The sequence below is a fragment of the Anastrepha ludens genome, chromosome 4 (genome assembly GCF_028408465.1).
Source record: "Anastrepha ludens isolate Willacy chromosome 4, idAnaLude1.1, whole genome shotgun sequence".
NCBI classification, from domain to species: domain Eukaryota; kingdom Metazoa; phylum Arthropoda; class Insecta; order Diptera; family Tephritidae; genus Anastrepha; species Anastrepha ludens.
In genome coordinates, this window is record NC_071500.1 from 98,877,229 (window position 1) to 98,898,240 (window position 21,012).

General features: G+C 37.3%; 4 protein-coding genes across 5 annotated transcripts; 1 reads left to right on the forward strand and 3 right to left on the reverse strand.

Annotated features, from left to right (window-relative positions):
- Positions 1-148: 148 nt before the first annotated feature.
- Positions 149-11,293, forward strand: LOC128860330 (uncharacterized). The gene is made up of 3 exons (XM_054097792.1): positions 149-3,911; positions 6,077-6,920; positions 10,583-11,293. Exons 1-3 carry the CDS (start codon positions 186-188, stop codon positions 11,164-11,166), a joined length of 5,154 nt encoding a protein of 1,717 aa, XP_053953767.1. The 5' UTR covers positions 149-185; the 3' UTR covers positions 11,167-11,293.
- A 28-nt stretch (positions 11,294-11,321) lies between these two features.
- On the reverse strand, positions 11,322-12,818 carry LOC128860331 (28S ribosomal protein S31, mitochondrial). Its single transcript, XM_054097793.1, has 3 exons — positions 12,684-12,818; positions 12,133-12,621; positions 11,322-12,061 (listed from the first exon to the last, which is right to left on the reverse strand). The coding sequence occupies exons 1-3, from the start codon at positions 12,722-12,724 to the stop codon at positions 11,413-11,415; spliced, it is 1,179 nt and encodes a 392-aa protein (XP_053953768.1). The 5' UTR covers positions 12,725-12,818; the 3' UTR covers positions 11,322-11,412.
- A 1,630-nt stretch (positions 12,819-14,448) lies between these two features.
- Positions 14,449-17,942, reverse strand: LOC128860332 (glutaminyl-peptide cyclotransferase). Of its 2 annotated transcripts, none has more exons than XM_054097795.1 (2): positions 17,734-17,942; positions 14,449-15,891 (listed from the first exon to the last, which is right to left on the reverse strand). In XM_054097795.1, exons 1-2 carry the CDS (start codon positions 17,866-17,868, stop codon positions 14,944-14,946), a joined length of 1,083 nt encoding a protein of 360 aa, XP_053953770.1. In that variant the 5' UTR covers positions 17,869-17,942; the 3' UTR covers positions 14,449-14,943. The 2 variants fall into 2 exon arrangements, with proteins under 2 accessions (XP_053953770.1, XP_053953769.1); XM_054097794.1 differs by lacking the exon at positions 17,734-17,942 and adding an exon at positions 16,009-16,435.
- Positions 17,943-18,260: 318 nt separating this feature from the next.
- On the reverse strand, positions 18,261-19,035 carry LOC128860333 (vacuolar ATPase assembly integral membrane protein VMA21 homolog). The gene is made up of 2 exons (XM_054097796.1): positions 18,868-19,035; positions 18,261-18,794 (listed from the first exon to the last, which is right to left on the reverse strand). Exons 1-2 carry the CDS (start codon positions 18,919-18,921, stop codon positions 18,540-18,542), a joined length of 309 nt encoding a protein of 102 aa, XP_053953771.1. The 5' UTR covers positions 18,922-19,035; the 3' UTR covers positions 18,261-18,539.
- Between the last annotated feature and the right edge of the window lie 1,977 nt (positions 19,036-21,012).

A 21,012-nucleotide genomic window follows, 5' to 3' on the forward strand; every position in this document is an offset into this window, starting at 1 on the left:
ATGCGCCTTGCTATCCACATTGTTCAAACATTTGAAACATTGTAATTAAATGCGTCGCAATTTTATTGCTTTCACTGTCAGTAGAAAAAAAATTTATTGAAGGAAAGAAGCTTTTAATTTTATCAATTACGTATACATATGAAAAATATCAATTATATATTATATTATAAATTCAATTGAAAAGAATGCCAACATCAAAAAAATCAGACTACTACAATCGTCCGAAACCATCGGTCCAAGAACTCAAGTTGAACATTAATTCCTCGACTAGTTCGCGCCAAGAATCATTAAAGAAATATGCAGCGTCTCCGAAACCTATAAAACGATCAATGAATACAAAATATGAAATATGTGAATCAATACAAAATCTATCCAAAGTCGAGCCCACTGAAGCCGTTGCCGATAAATGTTATGACGATATAAAACCATTAATTACTGTACCGACTATCGAGCTACGTTTATCTGAGCCGGAGTCGTCCAGTTCAACTCCACAGCCAAAACAACGCGGCTACGACCTTACTAGTTCCACCAACTCACATTTTAAAGGTTTGATTATAGCAGGTCCAAAGAAATTCAAACGCACATGCTCGAGTGCATCTACGTCATCCAAGCCAAAAATCAGCTCGTCTAGCTTACAAACAACAACAGCTCCAGCGAAGGTATCGGATGAAAAGCAGGTCACGTCACAGGAAATGATCGATTCACAACATAAGGAGTCGGGCGCCAAACGCAAGATTTTTCGCGGTCCTGAATGGAAGAAACCGTGTCCAGAAAGCGTTGTGGCCGGTGCACCAAAGCCCTTTGTCGGTACTTGCCCACTGAATTTCCAGGAGTTTGCCAAATTATCACGTGTACGACAAAAATTTTTTCTTACACAAGACCCACGAAAGAAGTATTGCTTGGTTAACCCACAGGCTTTGCGTACGAACGCATTTTCGGAAAAGCGTGAATTTAAAATATTAACGAATTCAGTTAAATATGGAGACAATCTTTGCGGCGAGACACAATCGCATTCCTCAGAGTCTTTTGTTTGCGAAGAAATCGATTTGGAGAACCCAATGCAACTAGATTTCCAGGGCCTTGACTACAAAAATACTTATCAAGCAGACGAACAGGATACACAAAACCAGAGTCTTTATCGAAGCATAGTGCGGTACATGGAGAGGCGTGGCGTCAAGCAGGAGATCGAGAAAAGTGTCGAAGCAGAGCTTCTGCATGAACGTTTGGCAGTGCCAGAATGTTTTGCGGTGCAAGATCGTACTATACAAGAGAAGGAGCCAAGCAGTGAGCCGCCGGTACCGTTTTGCAAATTATTTCGTGCAGCAGATAAGCCCTACAATCAAGAGAAAATAGCAGAAGAAAGACGTAACCGTCATGACCGTTACAAGACACTTTATTTACGTCGCAAAAAGCTAGCTGAACAAAAGGAAAGTGCTAGAAAGCAGCAAGATAAAGTTGATGAGGAGCTCAAACCTACAATGCTCGCGAATAAAAATTTCACGGAAGTTGTAAATAGTATAAATGCAGCATGTCATCCCGATATTAAAATAGAAGGTCTGTTGCGTGAACCGGAGAAGCCAAAACAATGTTTTCCACATACAATGCGCGAAACTAAGCAATTTAAAAAGAATCTGAAAACGGAGAATCGTATCAAACGTGACAATGCGCTTGTTAAGAAGGAATATGTTTTGCAAAATCTCGGTAAGCTGAAAGATTACCCTGAGGCAAAACTTGATATAAGCAGCGATACACCGAAACACAGCGTTGAAAGTCCGGAACTCAGCGAACAGTCCAGCGATGACGAGGATGCTATTGATGTGGGCAAACATGGCAGCAACTACAAGCTGCGTGGCTTTCACTTTAAGTTGGGCGAGAGCTTGCGTGGCAAGCAACATCAAACCGAGAAGACCGGAGGTGCACGAAAAGAAAAGACGTGCAAGACCCGTGAACAATGGTTGGCAGAGTTGGTTCCAAAGAAGGAAGCTATAATGTTGGATATCGAGGAAGGCATACCGAAACTACGTAGTCCCGACGACCCGCTACTTAAAATTTGTATGCCCAAATTTGAATATAAGTTACCGCAAATAAAGAGTAGTGCAGTACGTGAGTACATCGAGAAACGGCTGGGACGTCACTATGAACGTGATTTGCGTAAGAAGTTTAGAATGGTACGACCGCGTCTTGAGTACCCACTTAAGAAGTTCAATTTAATACGTTTTCTCTTCGATGATAATATCCAAGACTTGAGTAATGTTAAATTACACAAAGCAGAGAAATATGATGAAACTGATTTAATGAAAATGAACACCACACTGGAGTACATGGCGGCCAAAGAGAATATCAAAAAGAAAATGAAGGCGCAAATGAAACAGAAGCGTCTCAAATTACTGGGTATACCTTGTTACGAGGTGAAAAGGTCGAGTCTGCAAACCAAATGTGAACAATCGGATACGGATACAGATCCAGAATGGGTACCGGAACCAGAACCTGAGTTAGTTGACCAGAAAGAGGAGAATGAGCGCGCAAAATTTGCCAAAAGCGTTGGACTACCGATGCCCATGCGCGGCAATATGCCTGCTCCCAAATATCGAGAAACTACATTACGGAGACATCCCAGAAAGCCACGTGACTACCTAAAGGAACGCGTGCCTTCGGTGCTTTTCGATCATACTGTTGCAGAAGTGCACAAACCGCATTTGCTAAAACTTAGCCCAGATGAAATATATTTCAACAATTTACGCGAAGTGAAAAAAAGTAAATATTCAAAATTGTTTGAAACCCGACACCACCATGATCATGGAAATTATATGCAACAAAAACCAGTGGACGTACACTATCAGCCGAAACTCGTAAAAGCGAAAGTCACGAAGGCCAAAAGAAAAGAAGATCAAGTTGTTATGGAAAAATTTCGTATGGCACAACCCCCATGTAATGAATTCGTTGAAATGGATCTGTCTTTACCCAAAGCGGATACAAAAGCATTGCTTGAAAAACTGCAAAATTCGAGAAAACAGGTTACTGCCGACAAGGGTTTGGGCAGCAAGGATTTGTGCCAGCAACGCGATTTCTATTATCATAGTCGGCCGCACGAAAATCTCGAAACACTCGATTATCCGGGACACAAGGAATATTTGGATTTTTTGCATGAGGTGCGCAAAGCACTCTATGAATCCAAAGTGAATGAGGATGAGGGTCAGAAGATTGCTGTTGATCGTGATGAAATAATACAAGAGATAGAAGAGGATTTGAAAAGTATTGAAACGTGCCTGACTTCGCTCAGCAGCTCGGTGTGTACGAATCTAACGAACGATAGTGGTAGCTTTTTGCTGATGGAAGGAAAAACGAAAATTCCACTCGATTATATAAGAAAATCCGTGGTGCCATTCGAAGCAATTAATCGATGTCGATTCAAGTTGGAGCCGCTCGATATGGAAACTGAGGAAAATAATCCTTTCAAGGTGATGCCATTTGCGGGGCAGCACAAAGCGCAACTGGAGCTTAGCACAGCCAAAGACAGCTTTTTCACATTCAACACACGTCTACAAAATGGTATGCGTTTACGTCTCGAGGTGCCGGTCGAAGATGTGCGACAGAAACTTATTGGACGCGCACGATTTAAGTATCGCAGTGTAGTAACGACAGATATCGATGAAAACTACGTGGACGAATTGAAAAATCGACCGCCAGTGAAGATGTTCAGTTTTAAAAGCGGCATGTCATTTATTAAAGATGCATTGCGTTTGAAATTCGAGTCCATGCTCATACAAGGTCAAATAGTGCGTACGAAGATCTACGATCGCTTAAACGAGCATCATTGGGAGCGTATGTTGCGTTTGAAGACACTTTATGAGAAACTATTCACAAAGTGGGAGAAACGTGAATATGAAGCAGCCATGTCGGTAGTGCATAAGGTGAGTGAGTACATGTTCGGAAATTAGCGATTCAGAGGCAATTTAAAGTGTTTTACAAAACGCCTCATAACTTTTAAGTATATAACAAATTTATATTATTATTGTTTATTTATTAATCAGAAACAGGGCTTTTGCAGTCTATAAGACAGATAGATACAAAGACAAAGACCGTATGACAAGTGGCTTCGAAGTAACTTTTTAAAAGTAAATTTAGAGTAAGAAAAATCAAAGTCTAAGGAAGAAGAATAAGCATTAAGGGGTTATATACAGTTAGAATTTTCAAAAAATCGATTTTTTAATTTTATTTTCTTAATGTACATATATTTAAGAATACACATAGAAAATGTAATATTGATCCCGTGAATATTTTCGAAGTTACATGCAAATTTGAAAAGGCGTTTCAGAGTGCTTGAAGGTACAAGGCAAACTTTAAACGCGTTTTTCTCAAAATAGTGTTTTTAAAGTCGCTGACCAACATTAGTCGAAAAGGCTAAACCGATTAGTCTAAAAATTTAAATATATTTTTTAGTAATTAATTAAAGATTTTTTCTCACCGATAAATATTTTTTTGTTTATAAAAAATTTAAGGCCGAAATTTTGGTCAAAAATCTATTTTTTTTTTTTGTAAAAAAAATGTATTTTGTTTATTCCTTCGATTATTTACGAGATTTAACATTACTGTAACGGAATTTGTTTGGTTTTTTAATTTCAGAGGATCCAGATCAGAGATATAGTGGTCACGACAAAACGCCTTTTTTGAGAAGAGCTCCCGGAGATCAGTTGTAGCTCCTTTCCCAATAAATATTTTTACTCATACTAAGTCTTAAAATAGTCCTCGTAAAAGGAGCATTAAACCGTGTTAGCAATACCCAATGCGTGAGGGAACATTAAAATTAATTTTATTGAGCAGATACGGATAATCTATTGAGCCCGGACAAATATCAAAGACAAAACACATCGACATAACGGAATATGCCTGGACTCTAAGGACATTCGATTTATTAATAAGCAATGAGAGCGATAGTATGGAAAAGCAAAGCAAAGCAAAAAAATACCGCGTATTCTAACTTGGACCGAATTAAGGACGAGTAAAACAGTTTGAGAGTTGAGGGATCAGAAAAGGAAGAATTATTTTGATAAAGAAAGCTAACATTGCGAACTAATTAGAAATAATGTTTTATAGTTTATGTGAGTGATGAAGTTGAGTTTGGAGTCAAAATAAACACCCAAATTTTTTAATTCACTAATTGTCTTTAGCGGCGAGTTTGAGATAAGGTAAAATATTGGAATAATCCTAATATTTAGCAAAAAACGATTACGCACACACTGTCTATATGTATGTAAGTTAATCCACTCACTCCGGGGAATGGATGAAGCTTCTGAATATTTCACAAGAGATTTTCAGATCATCCGCGTATAGAATAAATTAGACATGGAAAAACAGGGGAGAAATATCGCTAATGAAGAAGATAAATAATAACGGACCTAGGACTCTATGACTCTTGGGGGACACCAGACGAAGTAACAAAATAATAAGACGATATGCCTTCCCACGACAGTCGGTTCTACGTAACCGGAAGACCCGAATTGAACGCTGCCCCTCCTCTACAAGAAAAAGTCAAAAAAAAGCCTTACGGGCATGGTTCATCAAGCAAGTAATACATCGCTTGGCCATCGATGGTTAGAACTCCGCGCTTTAGTGATTTTATGAGATAAGACGAATTTACTTACCGTCGCGATATATATCAGTATCTTTACACACACAATAGGACCGTTCTGCTGGTCCGTTCTTGGCCGGATATATAGTAAATCTCCGGGACGTTCCGGTAACGTGGAACCGAATGCCGATAGTAAAAAGGTCGGTGTACCCCATTGTAATTTTCAAATATTCTAGACATAGACAAGACGATACAAACCAAATTCGCGAAAAAAATCTACGAAAAAACTCGATTAGTTCTACAATCATTTTATTCTGTTCCAATTGGTTCCTAAAGCGTCTTTTTTCGGAAGTTATTTGCTTAGAGTTATAGTTGACCATCGATTAGAAAATGTTGCTATTTCGATTAGGTAGTATGTTGCTATTTCATAGCTTAAACCTTCATATCTGTTTGGTTATATTTTTTCTACCAACAACATAACCTATGCGATATTATGCACTTTTTTAGGTTAAATCCTATTACGATCGTACAGATGCTTTAAGGCGTGAATTTCGTGAATTGGAACGCCAACAAATTATTTTGAATATGGACATAGTTTTCGTTGAGGGTCATTGGATACGCCGTATTATGCTACAGAACTTCCACTATTTACTTGGTGATTCGGAATGGCGTTACGAGAACGATTGGATACACCGTATCGAACAAGCAACACAGCCAAGCACTGAGTGTGATGAAGAAGAGGAAGGCGAGGAGGAAGAAGAGGCTGGTGAAAGGCGATGTGAAAAGGTGTCAATTGAATTAGAGAACTTCGAAGAGTCCATCGCAAAACGAAGCATAGTGAATATTCGAAAGCGTGACAAAGACAACGCATGGGCAATTAAGGCTTTCTACGAGAATGTATACCTACAGAATTTGCATCCTATACTGATTGTGTTTCCCAATGCGGAGAGTTTCATGCTAGGCATAGATAATTTGAAAACTAAAACCTTTGTGCTACTACTCGAAATGCATTTCACTTTGTCCATACACTCCGAATTGCAGAGTCGGCTGGAGACTTTCCAGGAATGGTGTTTAGAGGATTTGCGTGAAAAGCAAGCGTATGTTTCGCGTAAATGTGCAAAATTGTATTTTATGTCCGACCGTGCAGCCGATATGAAGAAACGTTCATTGGAATTTTTGGTGCAGCCCATTGAGGAGTCATTCAACGACGAGACTTTTATCAAACATCGAGCAATTATTGCGGAGGTGTGGCGTGGAGTTGTGCCGGGAAACATGCGTAGCGCTAGTGGTGAAGATCTCGAGTCGTTGGAGATGGTCGCCATGATTTCAGAGGTTGTGTTGGAATTGATATGTAAGTTTTGGTAAAAAAAAATTTGTTATTTACCGTCTTTTTCCGAAAATAAGCCCTAGTTCAAATAATGTGACAAAAATAATTCGTTAAAAATGCTATTGATTTATTAAGTATAAGTAATAATATGTTTAGTTTTCCTAATACTCGTACTTCAGAGAAATGTTTGAAACAAAATATTCCGAGAAAATAATTGTTTACCTCTTACGAAGAGCGCTTCGTTCGTTAATTCTTGGAATTTATCTTAAAAATACCACATAAGGCAGTAGTCTACATTGAGTGACAGTGCAGGTATACAACGTTCATTAATTTCAGTCCTGTAAGTCAGATTATTTCCTCATAAGTAATTTTATTTAAAAATAAAGTGAATAATTTTGCATTAGCATTCTGTAAAGAGAAGATGCTGGATCTCTGTATGGTTCGTAAATGGCGTACAGACTACAATTACCTGTGTCAACTGGTGGACCAAGGAAATGAGAAAAAACGCAGAGTTGGATCAGGTCGGCAGCAGTTATTTTCTGAGTTGGAAGATTGCATCTGGGAATGGATCGCAGGAAGGAGAGCAATGGCTTTGGTTGTGCGCAGGGTTGATATTCAAAAATTTGCCCTTGAAACAGCAATTGAATTTGATATATCCACAGAAGAATTTAAAGTGTCGTCACACTGGTTGGACAACTTCTTTAAACGGTATGAACTGTCTCTAAGTAGATCAACAACATTGTTTAAGCTGAAAGACAATGCAGTATTTAGGCGTGCACTTGCATCTAACCTTTTTGTTGATGGCATCGATTTTTGGAAATACCAACTCTCCAACATGATTGCTATGGATGAGACCGCGGTATTCCTAGCCCAAGGAGCTCAAACGACAGTTCACCACAATACTTCTTCGTCAATTTACGTTCCGTCTACCGGTTACGATAGCGCCTGTGCTACCTGTATTTTGGCAATTCGTCTAGATCTCAATAAACAAGCCATTCAATGATCATTTGCGGACGGAAATCAATAAATATATTGAAAGCAGAATGGTGAGAAATCATTGAGGTAATTTTATAAAACCAGGCTTACAAGAAGTTGTGAATTGGGTAAACAATTCATGGGACAAAATAACTAATAGTGATGTTCCTAATGCACTACGAAGAGGCTACTTAGACAGTGTTCATTTAACGATAGCTCTATCGCAAGGCATGAGAGATTCGGACCAATAATTCAATAGGAAATGGATTTTCAAGAAAATTTTATTTAGGACTATGTTCCAGAAGAAGATGGCAGGACTGTATATGAATAAATTTAAATTTCTGTATTCTGTGTAAAATAAATATTAAAAACAAATATCTAAATATTATTATTTATTATTTATTATTTTTGCCCTCTGCCAAAATAAGCCGTAGCGCGTATTTTGGACCAAAAAAAAAGTAAGACAGTGTCTCATTTTCAGAAAAAGACGGTAGTTACAAGTCGTAGTGATCAGGTATTTTTTGCGTGTTATACAGGCAATAGGTTCTGGATTCAATTCCCACTAAGAACATTATGGGCAAAATAGTTTTTTCTAACAGCAGCCGCTTCTCAGCAGGTAATGGCAAAGCTCCAAATCTATTTGCCTGCGTCAGTCCTTTATATAAATTTATATACATATATATAATTAGCTCTTACACCCTTTATTGAGTGTTTGGCCGAGGTTGTCCTCCTTGTGGTGTTTGTCTTGATGTTGCTCCGCAAAAAGGGGGACCTACAGTTTTAAGCCGACTTCGAACGGCAAATGGTTTTTACGAGGAGCTTTCTCATGACAGAAATACGGAAGTTTGCCATTGGCTGCCGGGAGGCGACCGCTAAACTTTTTCTATCATTTGGTGTTTCCTGCCCGGGGACTCGAACCCGTGCACTTCCGAATGATAGTCACACACCAACCTAATCGTCTACAGCGTCAGCCTATTAGTATTTTTATTACTATCAAAGTAGGGGTGTCGGAATTTAAATTGAAATAAAACAACGAAAATTCAAATTTATTAGGCAATCTTTATTATTTTTGTATAGAACCATTCATGACATTTATTTTTTAAACATACTATAATCCCTTTTAAATGTTGACCGCGACTGCGCTGTAATTCGGCCATCCGTAAACACCAATTTTGAATGACTCGCTGGAAGGCTTCGATCGGTATCTCGTGAATACAGGGTTTGATTGAAAAGTAATGAGCCTTCCCGCGCGGAGCGTCTGCCAAGCGATCAACCGAATCGGCTGGTGGGGGAAAATTATCGTTGGACCTTCCCCTTCCCAGTTCGCTGGTAACAGCGGTGCAGTCGACAGCGCTCCGCTCGTGAAAGCTGTTTTAAAAGTGTGTTAGGATTTTGCAGTGACAAAAATGCATCTTTTTCGACTCTCGAGGCATCGTCCACAAGAAGTTTGTACCTCCAGAAAGCACTGTAAACGCGAAATTTTACAAAGTAGTGCTCCTTCGGCTGAAAAAGCACGTCGCCCGGGTTCGGCCCGACCTTGTCAACAATTGGACTCTTCATTACGACAATGCGCCGGCGCACACCGCCTTCCTCTGCACCTCTGCATTGGCCAAGATGGGGGCTCCGGTGCTTCCCCACCCTCCCTACAGCCCAGACCTGTCCCCTCCGGACTTCTTCTTGTTCCCGCGGCTGAAAAGAAAGCTGAAGGGGAGGCGTTTCGACTCCATCAAGGCGATCCAAAAAGCTCTGACAGCCGAATTCAACGCGATTCCGGCGGATGAGTTTAAAAAATGTTTCCTGCAGTGGAAGGCCCGCTATTAGCGGTGTATTGACGCTCAAGGGTCCTATTTTGAAGAACATTAGTTGTATAAGCCAAAAGGTTTAATAAAACTGCCTAAAAAAATAAGGCTCATTACTTTTCAATCAAACCCTTTAACTTTAGTAATGTTGGCTACCAATGCCTCAGTCGAAGCTGGTTTATCCACAATGCATTTAGACTTTACATACCGCCGCAAATAGAAGTCGAAATGTGTGATATGCCACGATAGTTGGTAAATCCACGGGTCCAAGGCGAGAAATAAACGTCACTAAAACGACGACGCAGTAAATCTATTGTTTGAGGGGCTGTATGACAAGTAGCGCCGTCTTGTTGGAACCAAATGTTGTAGAGATCACGGGCTTCAATTTCGGCATGAAAAAGTCGTTTTTCATGATGCGAATCGCGTTCGCAATTCACTGTTACATTGGCTACAGCCTTGTCTTTGAAGAAATATGGGTTCCAGCCCATAGGCCGCACAAACGGTTGTTCTCAATAGATGTAATGGCTGTTCTTGAATGGCTTCAAGTTATTCTTCAGCTCAAATACGCCCATTTTGCTTATAACCATTAAGCCAAAAATGGGCCTCATCGCTGAACGCCATAAGTTGGCCTGAGCGCGCGATGAACACTTTTCAGAGAGCGTCGATTTTCGCAATACAAATGTACGATTTGTAAACGTTGTTGAGACGTAAGTCTTTACATGATGAAATGTTAGTGAATACTGAAATAAATTATATATTTGATTTGTTTGACAGTTTGACAGTAGTCACGCGTGACCTGTCAAATAAAAAAAAACTTATTGGAAAAAGTACTTCCAATCTGATCACCCTTTATATGAAAATTCCAACTTTATATTATATCATGTTTTATATTATATATTTTTATGTCTGCAGCTACACTCGATTACATACCAGTGGACGAGAGTCGACGCATTGAAGCTCAACTTCGTCGGCGTTATGCATATGATCGTAAAATCTCCCGGCAAGCTTATCAGGTGGAGAAACGCATTGAGAGTGAAATGAAGAAGGTTCGACACAATTTGGAACCGCCATATGTCAAACCGAAGCGTGAAGGTAAATTGACGCGCATCTTTATTAAGAAAAAGCAAAAGAAGGATGTTTTGAAGGAGCAACGCGTTTCCGAGCATACCAAATTCTTTTTCCGTGCTTTCCATGACGAGGGCGATGTTATGCAATTGCAAGATGCCCGCGATAGTATTTTTGTAATGGACACTATTCAGGAGCAAATTGTTCCTTTCTATTTCGACCATTTCCTTAAGCTGAATGGCTATACACCGAATTACAATTTTAAAACTAATATTGAATTACGTGATGGATCTGAGGTTTCACGCGTTGCGTTTCCCTCATTGTTGCCAGAAGTTTTGGAACGATTGGATAAGTGGGAAGCCGCACGAAAACGCACCATGGAGGACAATATACAACGCAATCCAAAAATGTACGTAGATGTTCAATTTTGAAATGTTGGCATTCACTTGTTATATATGTAAAAAAAAACACAATACATATATTTTATAAAATTTAAATTTCTGAAAAATATGAAACCGTTTGCAAAAATAAACTTAGCCCTCATATAATAGTGGCCCACCCAACGAGTGTATGTAAGTCCATGATTCGAATTTTTTGTATGTTTTTGATTAAAACACACCGTATATTTCTTCCTTTGCTTGCATAACAACATATAAACGTACATTCAAATAGTTATCTTAAGCTTTCACCTTTTTCTTCTCGTCATCTACTTTCGGCTTTTTCTCTTGGCTTATCAAATCTTTAAGTATATCCTTTTTCGCTCCGAAATAGTCGCGATACCAAAGAATATGTTCTTTCTTTTCCTTCGCCGTCAAATACGGATTTTTCGAAAGACCAACACACACTAGCTCCATATAATGACGAACTGGACCTTTTTCAGGACACCAGGATTCCAAATGCTGTTCGAGAAAGATGTGTTCGGAGAAGTCAACATCAACTTCATCACGCAAATCTTGCTCGTTGTCGATTGGGAAGCGCCATAATTTTCCCTGCTCCGTCCAGAGCACTAACTTTTCGAAATAATTTGCAGGTGGATGTGTTGTCAGCAATTTTAATTCGTTTTGCTGCAGATGTGCCCAAGTTGTCAGCATGTCGGGTACGTCACGCAATTCAGATGCATCTTTAAAAATACCCAATGGCTGGGATCCAAATAAGTTCACACTACCAGTGTAAGTAGCTGCCTCACGTTGGCCCTCTTTACGCACGCTTGTCGCTTGTTTCCGCTGTTGCTGGGTTTTGGCTGCAATAGAACGGCGGACAAATTCCCCACGAGTTTGTTCTTTTGGCTGCTGGGAACGATCGATTTTCATGCCCACAATTAGTTCGCTATATAGAGTATTTCAAGTTGTTAATCAGTAAATATTATGTGGCAAAAACGTAGTAATTTTATGATTTACCTTAAACTCAAATCTGTGGCTGGTTTCTTTGGTTCATCATTATTGGTTGCACCAGTTTCCTGTACACTATGTCCTAGCAATTTAGCTAACAACTCTGATTCCATTTGCTGTTTTTGCTCACCATCGCTAGCCAAAGAAGCAACACGTTTGGCAGCAACAAAAATATCTTTTGATGCACTTTCTTGTTTCGATGCCTCCTTTCGTTTCTTATGTGCCTCTCCGGGGCGTGCTAATGTTACATTAGTTTTCTTACTTGATAACGAGTAAGTATCTTCTGTCGGCATACTGGCCAACAAGCGATTAAGGCGCGTGATGGCTGGTTCATCACTGGCATCAACATCAGATTTGTTTGGCGCAGATTTAGGCTTGTCTTCGACCTTATTTTCTGCCTTATGTTTCCCTTTTTTTAATTTCGGTTTTTTCTCATCATCCGACGAATCATAATCTTTACTATAATTGCGTGCACCGGCTACACGAGACCCGAAAACACTGTTGGTAGGTGCGTATATGAAATAATTTTTTACAAAGCATAATTTTTATACACAGCTTACCGTATACTAATTGATGATGTAGTCCTACGCAGCAGAAGCATCGTGTTTTTAATTAATTATTATACAAATTTACCAACTTAGATATAAATTGGTTACACCATCAATAGAATCGAAATGTCAAAAAAACATATGGAAACTGTCTAGTGCTGTAAAAAGTACACAGTTAGTGATGTTATTTTGTGTGAAGTCTGAAGTCATATATGTATACATACGAGTACAACGTCTGAGTGCACTTCTCTTGGACGTAACACGAATGCTTGCTACAATAAACGATGTGACTTGAAGAATGTGTTAATTATGCGTATGAACTTATTAAATTATTTAACTAATTTTTTGGAATAATTTTGTTTGTTTACTTTCTAGCCATAAGTGCAAGCGCAAGTCCGACATACCCAAAAAATTCATAATTTTTACCAATCCACTCATATTTTCGAACTTTCAACAGGACTGAGTTATATAACATACACTTAAATATGAGATGATTACTACTAATTAAGCATTACAAACAGGTGAAGCCTCTAGCCTGACGATTTTAAACTTAGACGGCCATTGCTTATGGCCATGGACTAAGTATTAAAACAATTAATTAAAACTTAATTAATTAAAATAAAAAATTTTAATTTTATATAACTGTAATTAAAGAAAAAACGAAAAAAAAAACGTTATATTTCACTTATAAATTATGCAAAACTACTGAAACTTGATCAAAAAGGATGTATTCAAGAAAATAATTGAAAATCGTGCTAGTGTATATCGATAACGACTTAATAAAGCTCTCCGAAACTTAATACACGTATTGCTCTACAACTAATTTAGATCCGACATAATTGTTATTGAGATCGAATAAAAACCATGTCTACTTTTATATGTTAAGAATACATTTTCGTTCGTTTTTCTGATATTACAGCTATAACTCTCATTGTCTATAAGTTTGTTTGATCTCAACAAACTAAATTTTACTAATGTGTAGTTTGACCCAGACCAAATTTAGCCTTCCTTATATATATAATTAGGGCGCGTACACCCTTTTTGAATGTTTGACCGAGCTACTCCTCCTATTTGTGGTGTGTGTCTTGATGCTGTTTCACAAATGGAGGGACCTACAGTTTCAAGCCGACTCCGAACGGCAGATATTTTTATGAGGAGCTTTTTCATGGCAGAAGTACACTCGAGGGTTTGCCATTGCCTGCTGAGGGGCGACCGCTATTAGAAAAATTGTATTAATTTTGGTTTCACCGAGATTCGAACCAACGTTCTCTCTGTGAATTTCGAATGGCAATCACGCACTAAACCATTCGGCTACGGCGGCCGCCTTCCTTACTTGTTTTATATATAATTGGCGCTTACACCCTATGCACTTCCGAAAGGCAGTCAAGCCCCAAGCCATTTGGCCACGAGAACCGCCTACTTGTTTTATTTATAGTGCTCACAATCACCAACGTAAATGCACGCCCATATCAGCTGACACGATGAAACTAATGACAGCCCCATGTAAATGAATTCTCACCACCGTTCCGTTCCGTAGTATCGTAGATCGTTGTTTCATCGTGCCAACTGATACGGGCGTACGAGCGTACGTGTACGTTGGTGAGTGTGTGCACCATTACTCTTTAATCAGATACATTAACTAGATATCCGTAATTGAGTATGTACCATAAATTTATTGAGCAACTTATCTGGTAGTATAACGAATTTTTCGAAACAGCTGTTCAGTAATTTTTGTAAATTGGAACGCTCATTCGTAAAGAAAAGATATTTTTGTAGATATATTTAAAATATATAAATAAATTATTATTTTTTTAATTAATTTTAAAAATAAATGCTTGGCATTTTGTTTTTTGCTTTTCTCTTAAACCTATTTCACATAAGTTAAATATTGTACAAAACAATGAGCTACAGCATATAAGCAATGTAAATTATTTAAGAAAGCGTTCATATTGTTTGTACAGTTGTTAATCGGTCAGGTTCTGTAAACCACTTCCGAGTGAATTTTATTGACATTTTCTGGCAATCGCATTGAAATTCACTAAGAATTTTTCCGATTAAGTATCAATGTACATACATATAAAAACCCTGACGTGTACATACACATGTGTGTAATTATTATAGTTGTTTTCCATAAACTTTTGGAATTTAATTAGATAGATAATAGTGTTACATTTAAACGGTAAGAAAGCCTATCACATTGATTACTGGTACTAATTTTATATATTACACTGCACATTCCCGTTGCGTCGTACCGCTATCGTCTGTATATATCTCACTTATCCTTAATCGCGTTTAGCAAGTATTCCACCAAAAATAAGCGAATAATGCGTAATATATTTTCCGTGGCAGTGTAATCAATTATCGACTCGTTGTCATGTATTGTGTGCCAAACGGTTGGAAATGGTATCGTTATCAGGTGCAATATGGGCACGTCGCGCTTCAAAAATGGTATATGATCGTCTTCAACAAATGACGAACGCAACGTGTTTGGTTGAAAGTAACGATTTGGATATTGGCGAGACACACCATTACTTATGTAACGATCCAACATATTAACATTTGAGAGACGTTCTTCCAATAAAACTAAACGCGAATACCAGGCTTCCGTGTTGGCAAAGAAATTATAAAAAGCGGGATCAGCCGAACCAATTAAATCCAAAAGTACCAACATATCTAAAGAGTTTATTGTTCCGTCTTCTTCCCAACGTTTAGCTAAATGCCGTGCACCATAAATTGAATCATGTGGTCCCCATTCCTTGATAGCTTCTTCACCGTCAAAGAAAATAAACATTAAACTAAGTTTCGATTGTCGGAATGGCTCAAGTTGCGTTTGTAATACATGTGCTATATTAAGTAGCATTGCGCATGGTACAGCAGAATCCGTTGCACCAAGAAATTCAAAGTCTTCAAAGTACTTACTGTCATAGTGACATGCAAGCACTAAGTAGCGTTCGGCATCTGGATTAAGTTTTGCAATGATATTGTGGAAATGTATTTTACCCAAAATAGGCACTGTCTCATGGAATTTATCGTACTCAACGGACCAGTTAAGCGTACGCAAACTATTTGTGATATACTTGCGCACCGCAGTGTGTCCAGGTGTGCCAACAACGCGTGGAACAAGTATATTCTTAACGGCTTCACGTAAATGCGGTACATCCGAAAGTGTGCTAAAAGCTAAGAATTTGTCCTCAGGTAGCTCTTCCACACGGTACCTGGTCTGAAAGTAAAAATAAATCATAAGCAAATTAAGATGTTATTAATAATGAAAGTGCTGTTATAAACAATTTATTGCAATATAAAATATAAAACTAAATATTTTTCAATACTTTCGTACCTTATTGCGGCCAACAAGAAACTCTTCTGCATGTTTGCTTCCAAATAACGTGACAATGAGTATAAAGAGTGCGAAATATGATTTTAAAACCGACATATTGCAACTTATTATTTTCACAGTTCAGAACGCATTAAGTGGTTTTGCCAATGACACGGAAGCAAATTAACTGTTGAATTGGCAGGTGTGATTTAAGTATGTGTGCTGGTGTGTTGATAAATAGTCAACAAGTGATTCTCATAGCTTTTTTTTATGCATTTAAACAGGTGGTTTTCTCATTGGAACTTCGTGGTTTTGAATCGATTTTTTTTTTATATAACGAGGTGTTGTATCAGTTATTGCAGGCAAAATTACTTGCACAAACTTAAATTTACGCGTCTACATAGTAGAAACTGTAGCTAACGTACAAATTAATCAAATATATTGAAGTTGTGATGGACAGAAAGCATTGAGTTTCATCAATATCGATATTTTTACTTTATACTATCGATAATGACTTTCGTTTTATTAACCAGTAGAACCAGTGAAAATCAGTACAGTCCAATCGTGATAGTCCGACACATACGGGACCGACTCGTTGTCGGATTATCAAATATTCCGGACTACCGAAGGTTCCACTCCGTAGATCCCACTTAGGTAAAGAGGTGTTTCACCACGCTCGAATCGCTGAATTATGGCCCATTTATCATTCAGCGTAAGTGTTGTATGTTTACGTTTGTTTGACGTCGATGCCATCACTAAGTAAAACCAAATCAGAAAATAAGGACATGAAAAGACAGAAAAAAATCACATCAACACCGTCAGAAATCGCGAGAGAACTGGCGTCGTTCAAATTTAATGACAAATACATTGTGACCGGGAAACAAAACACAATCCCCCTCTGCTGCTCTGCTACGACTGATCAAAATAAAATAATGCCAATTGCATCCATAGAGGTTATGAGGTTGTCGAATTACCGAACTTGTCGGATTAAGAAATGTCGGACTATCACGATGGTACTGTATACATATATAGAACTTAGAAAATGCATAAAGGAATTAAGGAAATGTAGTATATAGTTAACACACATGTATATATATATATGTATATATATATAATAAATATAAAATATAACTAAAGTACGGGTTTTTCAACAAATCAAATGAGCAACTTGATAAAAAATTCTGACTATCATAAAATTAACAACCAGAAATTAAAAATTTAAGAGATAATAATGTTGCTCACTTTCACCAACGTAAACGTACGCCCGTAACAGATGATGATACGCCCGATGAAACTAATGAGAGTCCTAGTAAATGAATTCTCACTACCGTTCCGTTCCATAGTATCGTACATCGTTGTTTCGTCGTGTCAGCTGATACGGGCGTACGTTTGCGTTAGTGAGTGTTTTTCGCTATTGTAAGTGTAAGTTAAATACTTCTCTGGAAAATTTCCCTATTAACTTTTTTTTTTATATTTTCTGAGAATTTTTCCAAAGGCAAAGTAAAAAAAATCAACCTTTTTTAATATTTTACTGGAATATATTCTACCTTTTTTAATATTTTACTGGAATTAAATCAATTAACAGCTCTGACATTGCACAGTGTTAGTGAAAAATGTTAAATTCTCCAACACTTTGCAGTTGTTCATCAGCTGTGTAACAATACAAAAAAAACGTATTAATAAGGTTTTTTTGTTTTTGAAAGCCTGCATATTGTATGGTTTAATAATGAAAATTTGTTCACTTACCAACTCATCCAACTCAAAACATGTACCCAAATTGTAGATTTTGGGACGCTCACGCAAGCCAATAGTATTGCCCAAATTTTTAAGCCATCGGTTATAAAAGCGCAATGTTTTACCATACCAAGGAATAACCTTCATTGTGACTTTATTTTAATCGGTGTGAAAGGATGTATTAATCAAACTAAGTTGTACAAATTACAAATCACATACGGAAGGAAACGCGTGGCTAACATTAAAAATTGTTTTCTAAACATAATGTCAAATTACGCAAACGACGGTGTTGTCAACAGAACTGATATGCATACACATGCATAGAGATGTATGTATGTGCATATTTAAGTATGTAGGTCAGAAAGTTATAGCAACAATGCCCTAGAAGCAGCCGGTAAAATTTGTAGTTTTCAATCAATCAATTTTTCCTTTTAGACAATATTGCATTTGCCGTTTATATTTACATAAACCGAATCAATTAACTGTTCAATAATGAATTGTGAATACAAAATTTAAAATTCAAACCAACTGTTTTTCTTTTCGTTTAGTTTGTTTTATTATTTACAATTGAATTGTTGTGCATATTCGTTCAGGCACAAAAATGCTTTAGAAAATGCAGGTTTAATTCAAGAAAAGAAAGTTTTAAAGCAAACAGGGAATTCTTATATTCATTGTTATAAAAATTTCTATCTTTGCATTACGATTAAGGTGTGCTTATTGTAATACCTAAATGACGTCACATGCTCATCAGCGCAACTAAATCACCGTAACACCATTTTTTCACGATCGATCACTTAATTATTTTTTTTGTTGCTAACTCAATCAATTTTTTTGTATGATCCTTCCTCATGTTGTGCTCCACCAAAATATGCACGATAAATGTACAGGCCCAGCGCTAGATGTAGTGCTACAATAGCGCCCACAGCTGAATAAATGTTGGTCATCATCTCGGACATAGTAAAGAATCGGTCCAGCACCGTAGACTTAAGTAAGAAGAATGTGGCGACAGGCAGGAAAACAATTAACGAAGAATAGAAGAAGACCACTTTGAATGCGCTGTAATCTTTTGAATCCTGCAGAGAAACAAGGAATGGATCGGCTGAATAAGCATAAAGTATTCCAGATACATGCATTGAATTTACTTACATTTATTTGTTGCTGTGTGCGACTGTTTGTATTATTACCCTTTTTGTTAGCCATTTCCGCAGTAAACAATCCAAATTTGTATAATACCTATCGGTCTTTTTACAATAGAGGTAGTCAAATGTCTTTTAATGTTTTCTGTTTTCTCTTTTTTTCTTTATTCACAATTGTCAAAATGGGAAGACGTCACGTGATGACATTTCACCGGTAATCAGTTTTACAATGCTTGCAGGGTTGCACTTGTGCATAAACTGGTTATTCTATTCACGTATATGACTAAATGCAGGGTCTCCCATTCAGTGAGGCGCAAAAAGGGATAAAACAAGCTGTATATGAGGGATTAAGAAAAATCTTTTTTTTTGTTTGGAAGGCCAATTGTTTTCATGGTGTATGAAATATGATAAAGTTCAAATGTCTGCAGTGGTTTGGCATGGCCAATTTTTAATGACTGAGAAATATATCCGGTTTAATTTAAGTATTGGGCTATTTTAGGTTTTAGTGTTAATTGTGGAAATGGTAAGACCATCATTCTGCAAGTATAAAAAAATACTCTGCTACCATGAAAATAAAATGCAATTAAAAATTTTTATAATTCACGGAAGACATTTTACAAATATTTGATTACATTTATTTGATTTTGATTTTCCTATAAAGGGTTTAGGGGTAGCCAGAGGCCCGAAAAATGATGATTTTCAATAACTTTTTTTTGCTAGTCAATTCCTTTATTTTACAAAAATGACCATTAATACATCATATTTCGACTTGACCTTGGCAAAATTAAAAAAAAAAAAATTAATAATTGTAAAAGTTATCGCTGTTTGTGCGGAGCCCGTTTCTCCAGGAGTCCCTTGCGGTTATCACAAGTTCTTGGAGATTCATCTAAAATCAATCGGACAAGAAAAATTAGTTTTATTAATAGATAATATTGTGCCTGATCGAAGCTTTTTTTTGTTTTTTCAAAATTAACAATATGGCGGCCTCAGGAAATATTTTTCAAATTTTCGAAAAAAAAAATGTTGACAAAAAATTCTTCGATCAGCACGAGTTTTTATGTTTTTCAAAAGCAGTATAAATTTTATTGAAATCTACCAAGCGGTTTTTAGGTTACAGTGATCACCACTTCAAAAAATACAGTTTTGAGAAAAACGCATTCAAAGTTTTGCTATGATAGCTACTTGCTCTCGAACGCTCCGGAACGTCCAAGCGCCCTTTGTGAATTGTTGAATAACTCGAAAAGTATTTGTCGGACTCACTTCAAATTTTTACATATGTTTAAGATATTATACGAGTACTTTAAGAAAATGCAAAAAAATCAATTTTTTTTGAAAATTCTGATTACACCTAACTCCTTAAAGGTAAATTTCCTGCGAAATATCCTTTCTAGGAAATAAATTCAATATTTTATAGATAGCTCTTAGACGAGCTGGATCGGTGTGCTTCTTTTCAACCTTAAAAATACACATGATGGTGACATGAGGGTAGAGGCCAGTTCATTTGGGTGCCATTGAAGTCGATTTTTGTATTTGCTGGTTAAATTTTGTATTTCCTCTTTTATTGAAGGGATGTTTAAGTCCCGATGAATTTGCGTGTTTGTCACGTACCACGGAGCGTTGACTAGGGTGCGTAGGGCCTTGGACTGAAAACACAGGATTTCCAAGTTTTAATTTGATGGTTTTAGCACAGATTTGTAAAGGATAACCTAATTGTTCATTGAGAGGGTGGATTTAAGGTTTAACAGCTATCACATATTTCGAAATATTAAACCTAGAGCTTTTCTTTTGGTAAATATATGCGTTTTTTATGTAAGTCGTTTATCTAAATGAATGCCTAGATATTTAGCAGTATCTTACTGAGATACGGTTTAAGTTGATTTGTGGGCAGGTGGTTCGTTTTGTGCTAAACGTTACGTCTTAAAATTTATTTTCGTTCGCTATGCTGTCGTCATAATAGCAGTGTCATCGGCAAAAGTACCCGTTAGTACACCATTTGTGCTTGGCAGATCGTGTGTAAAAATAAGGTACAGGATTGAAACTAATATACTACCTTGTGGTAGCTTTAATTTGCTGGGAATTAGAGATTTCATTTCCCAATTCATTGGTTTATAATATAGTTTCAGGAGCAAATGTGCATTTAATGGTAATTTCTTTT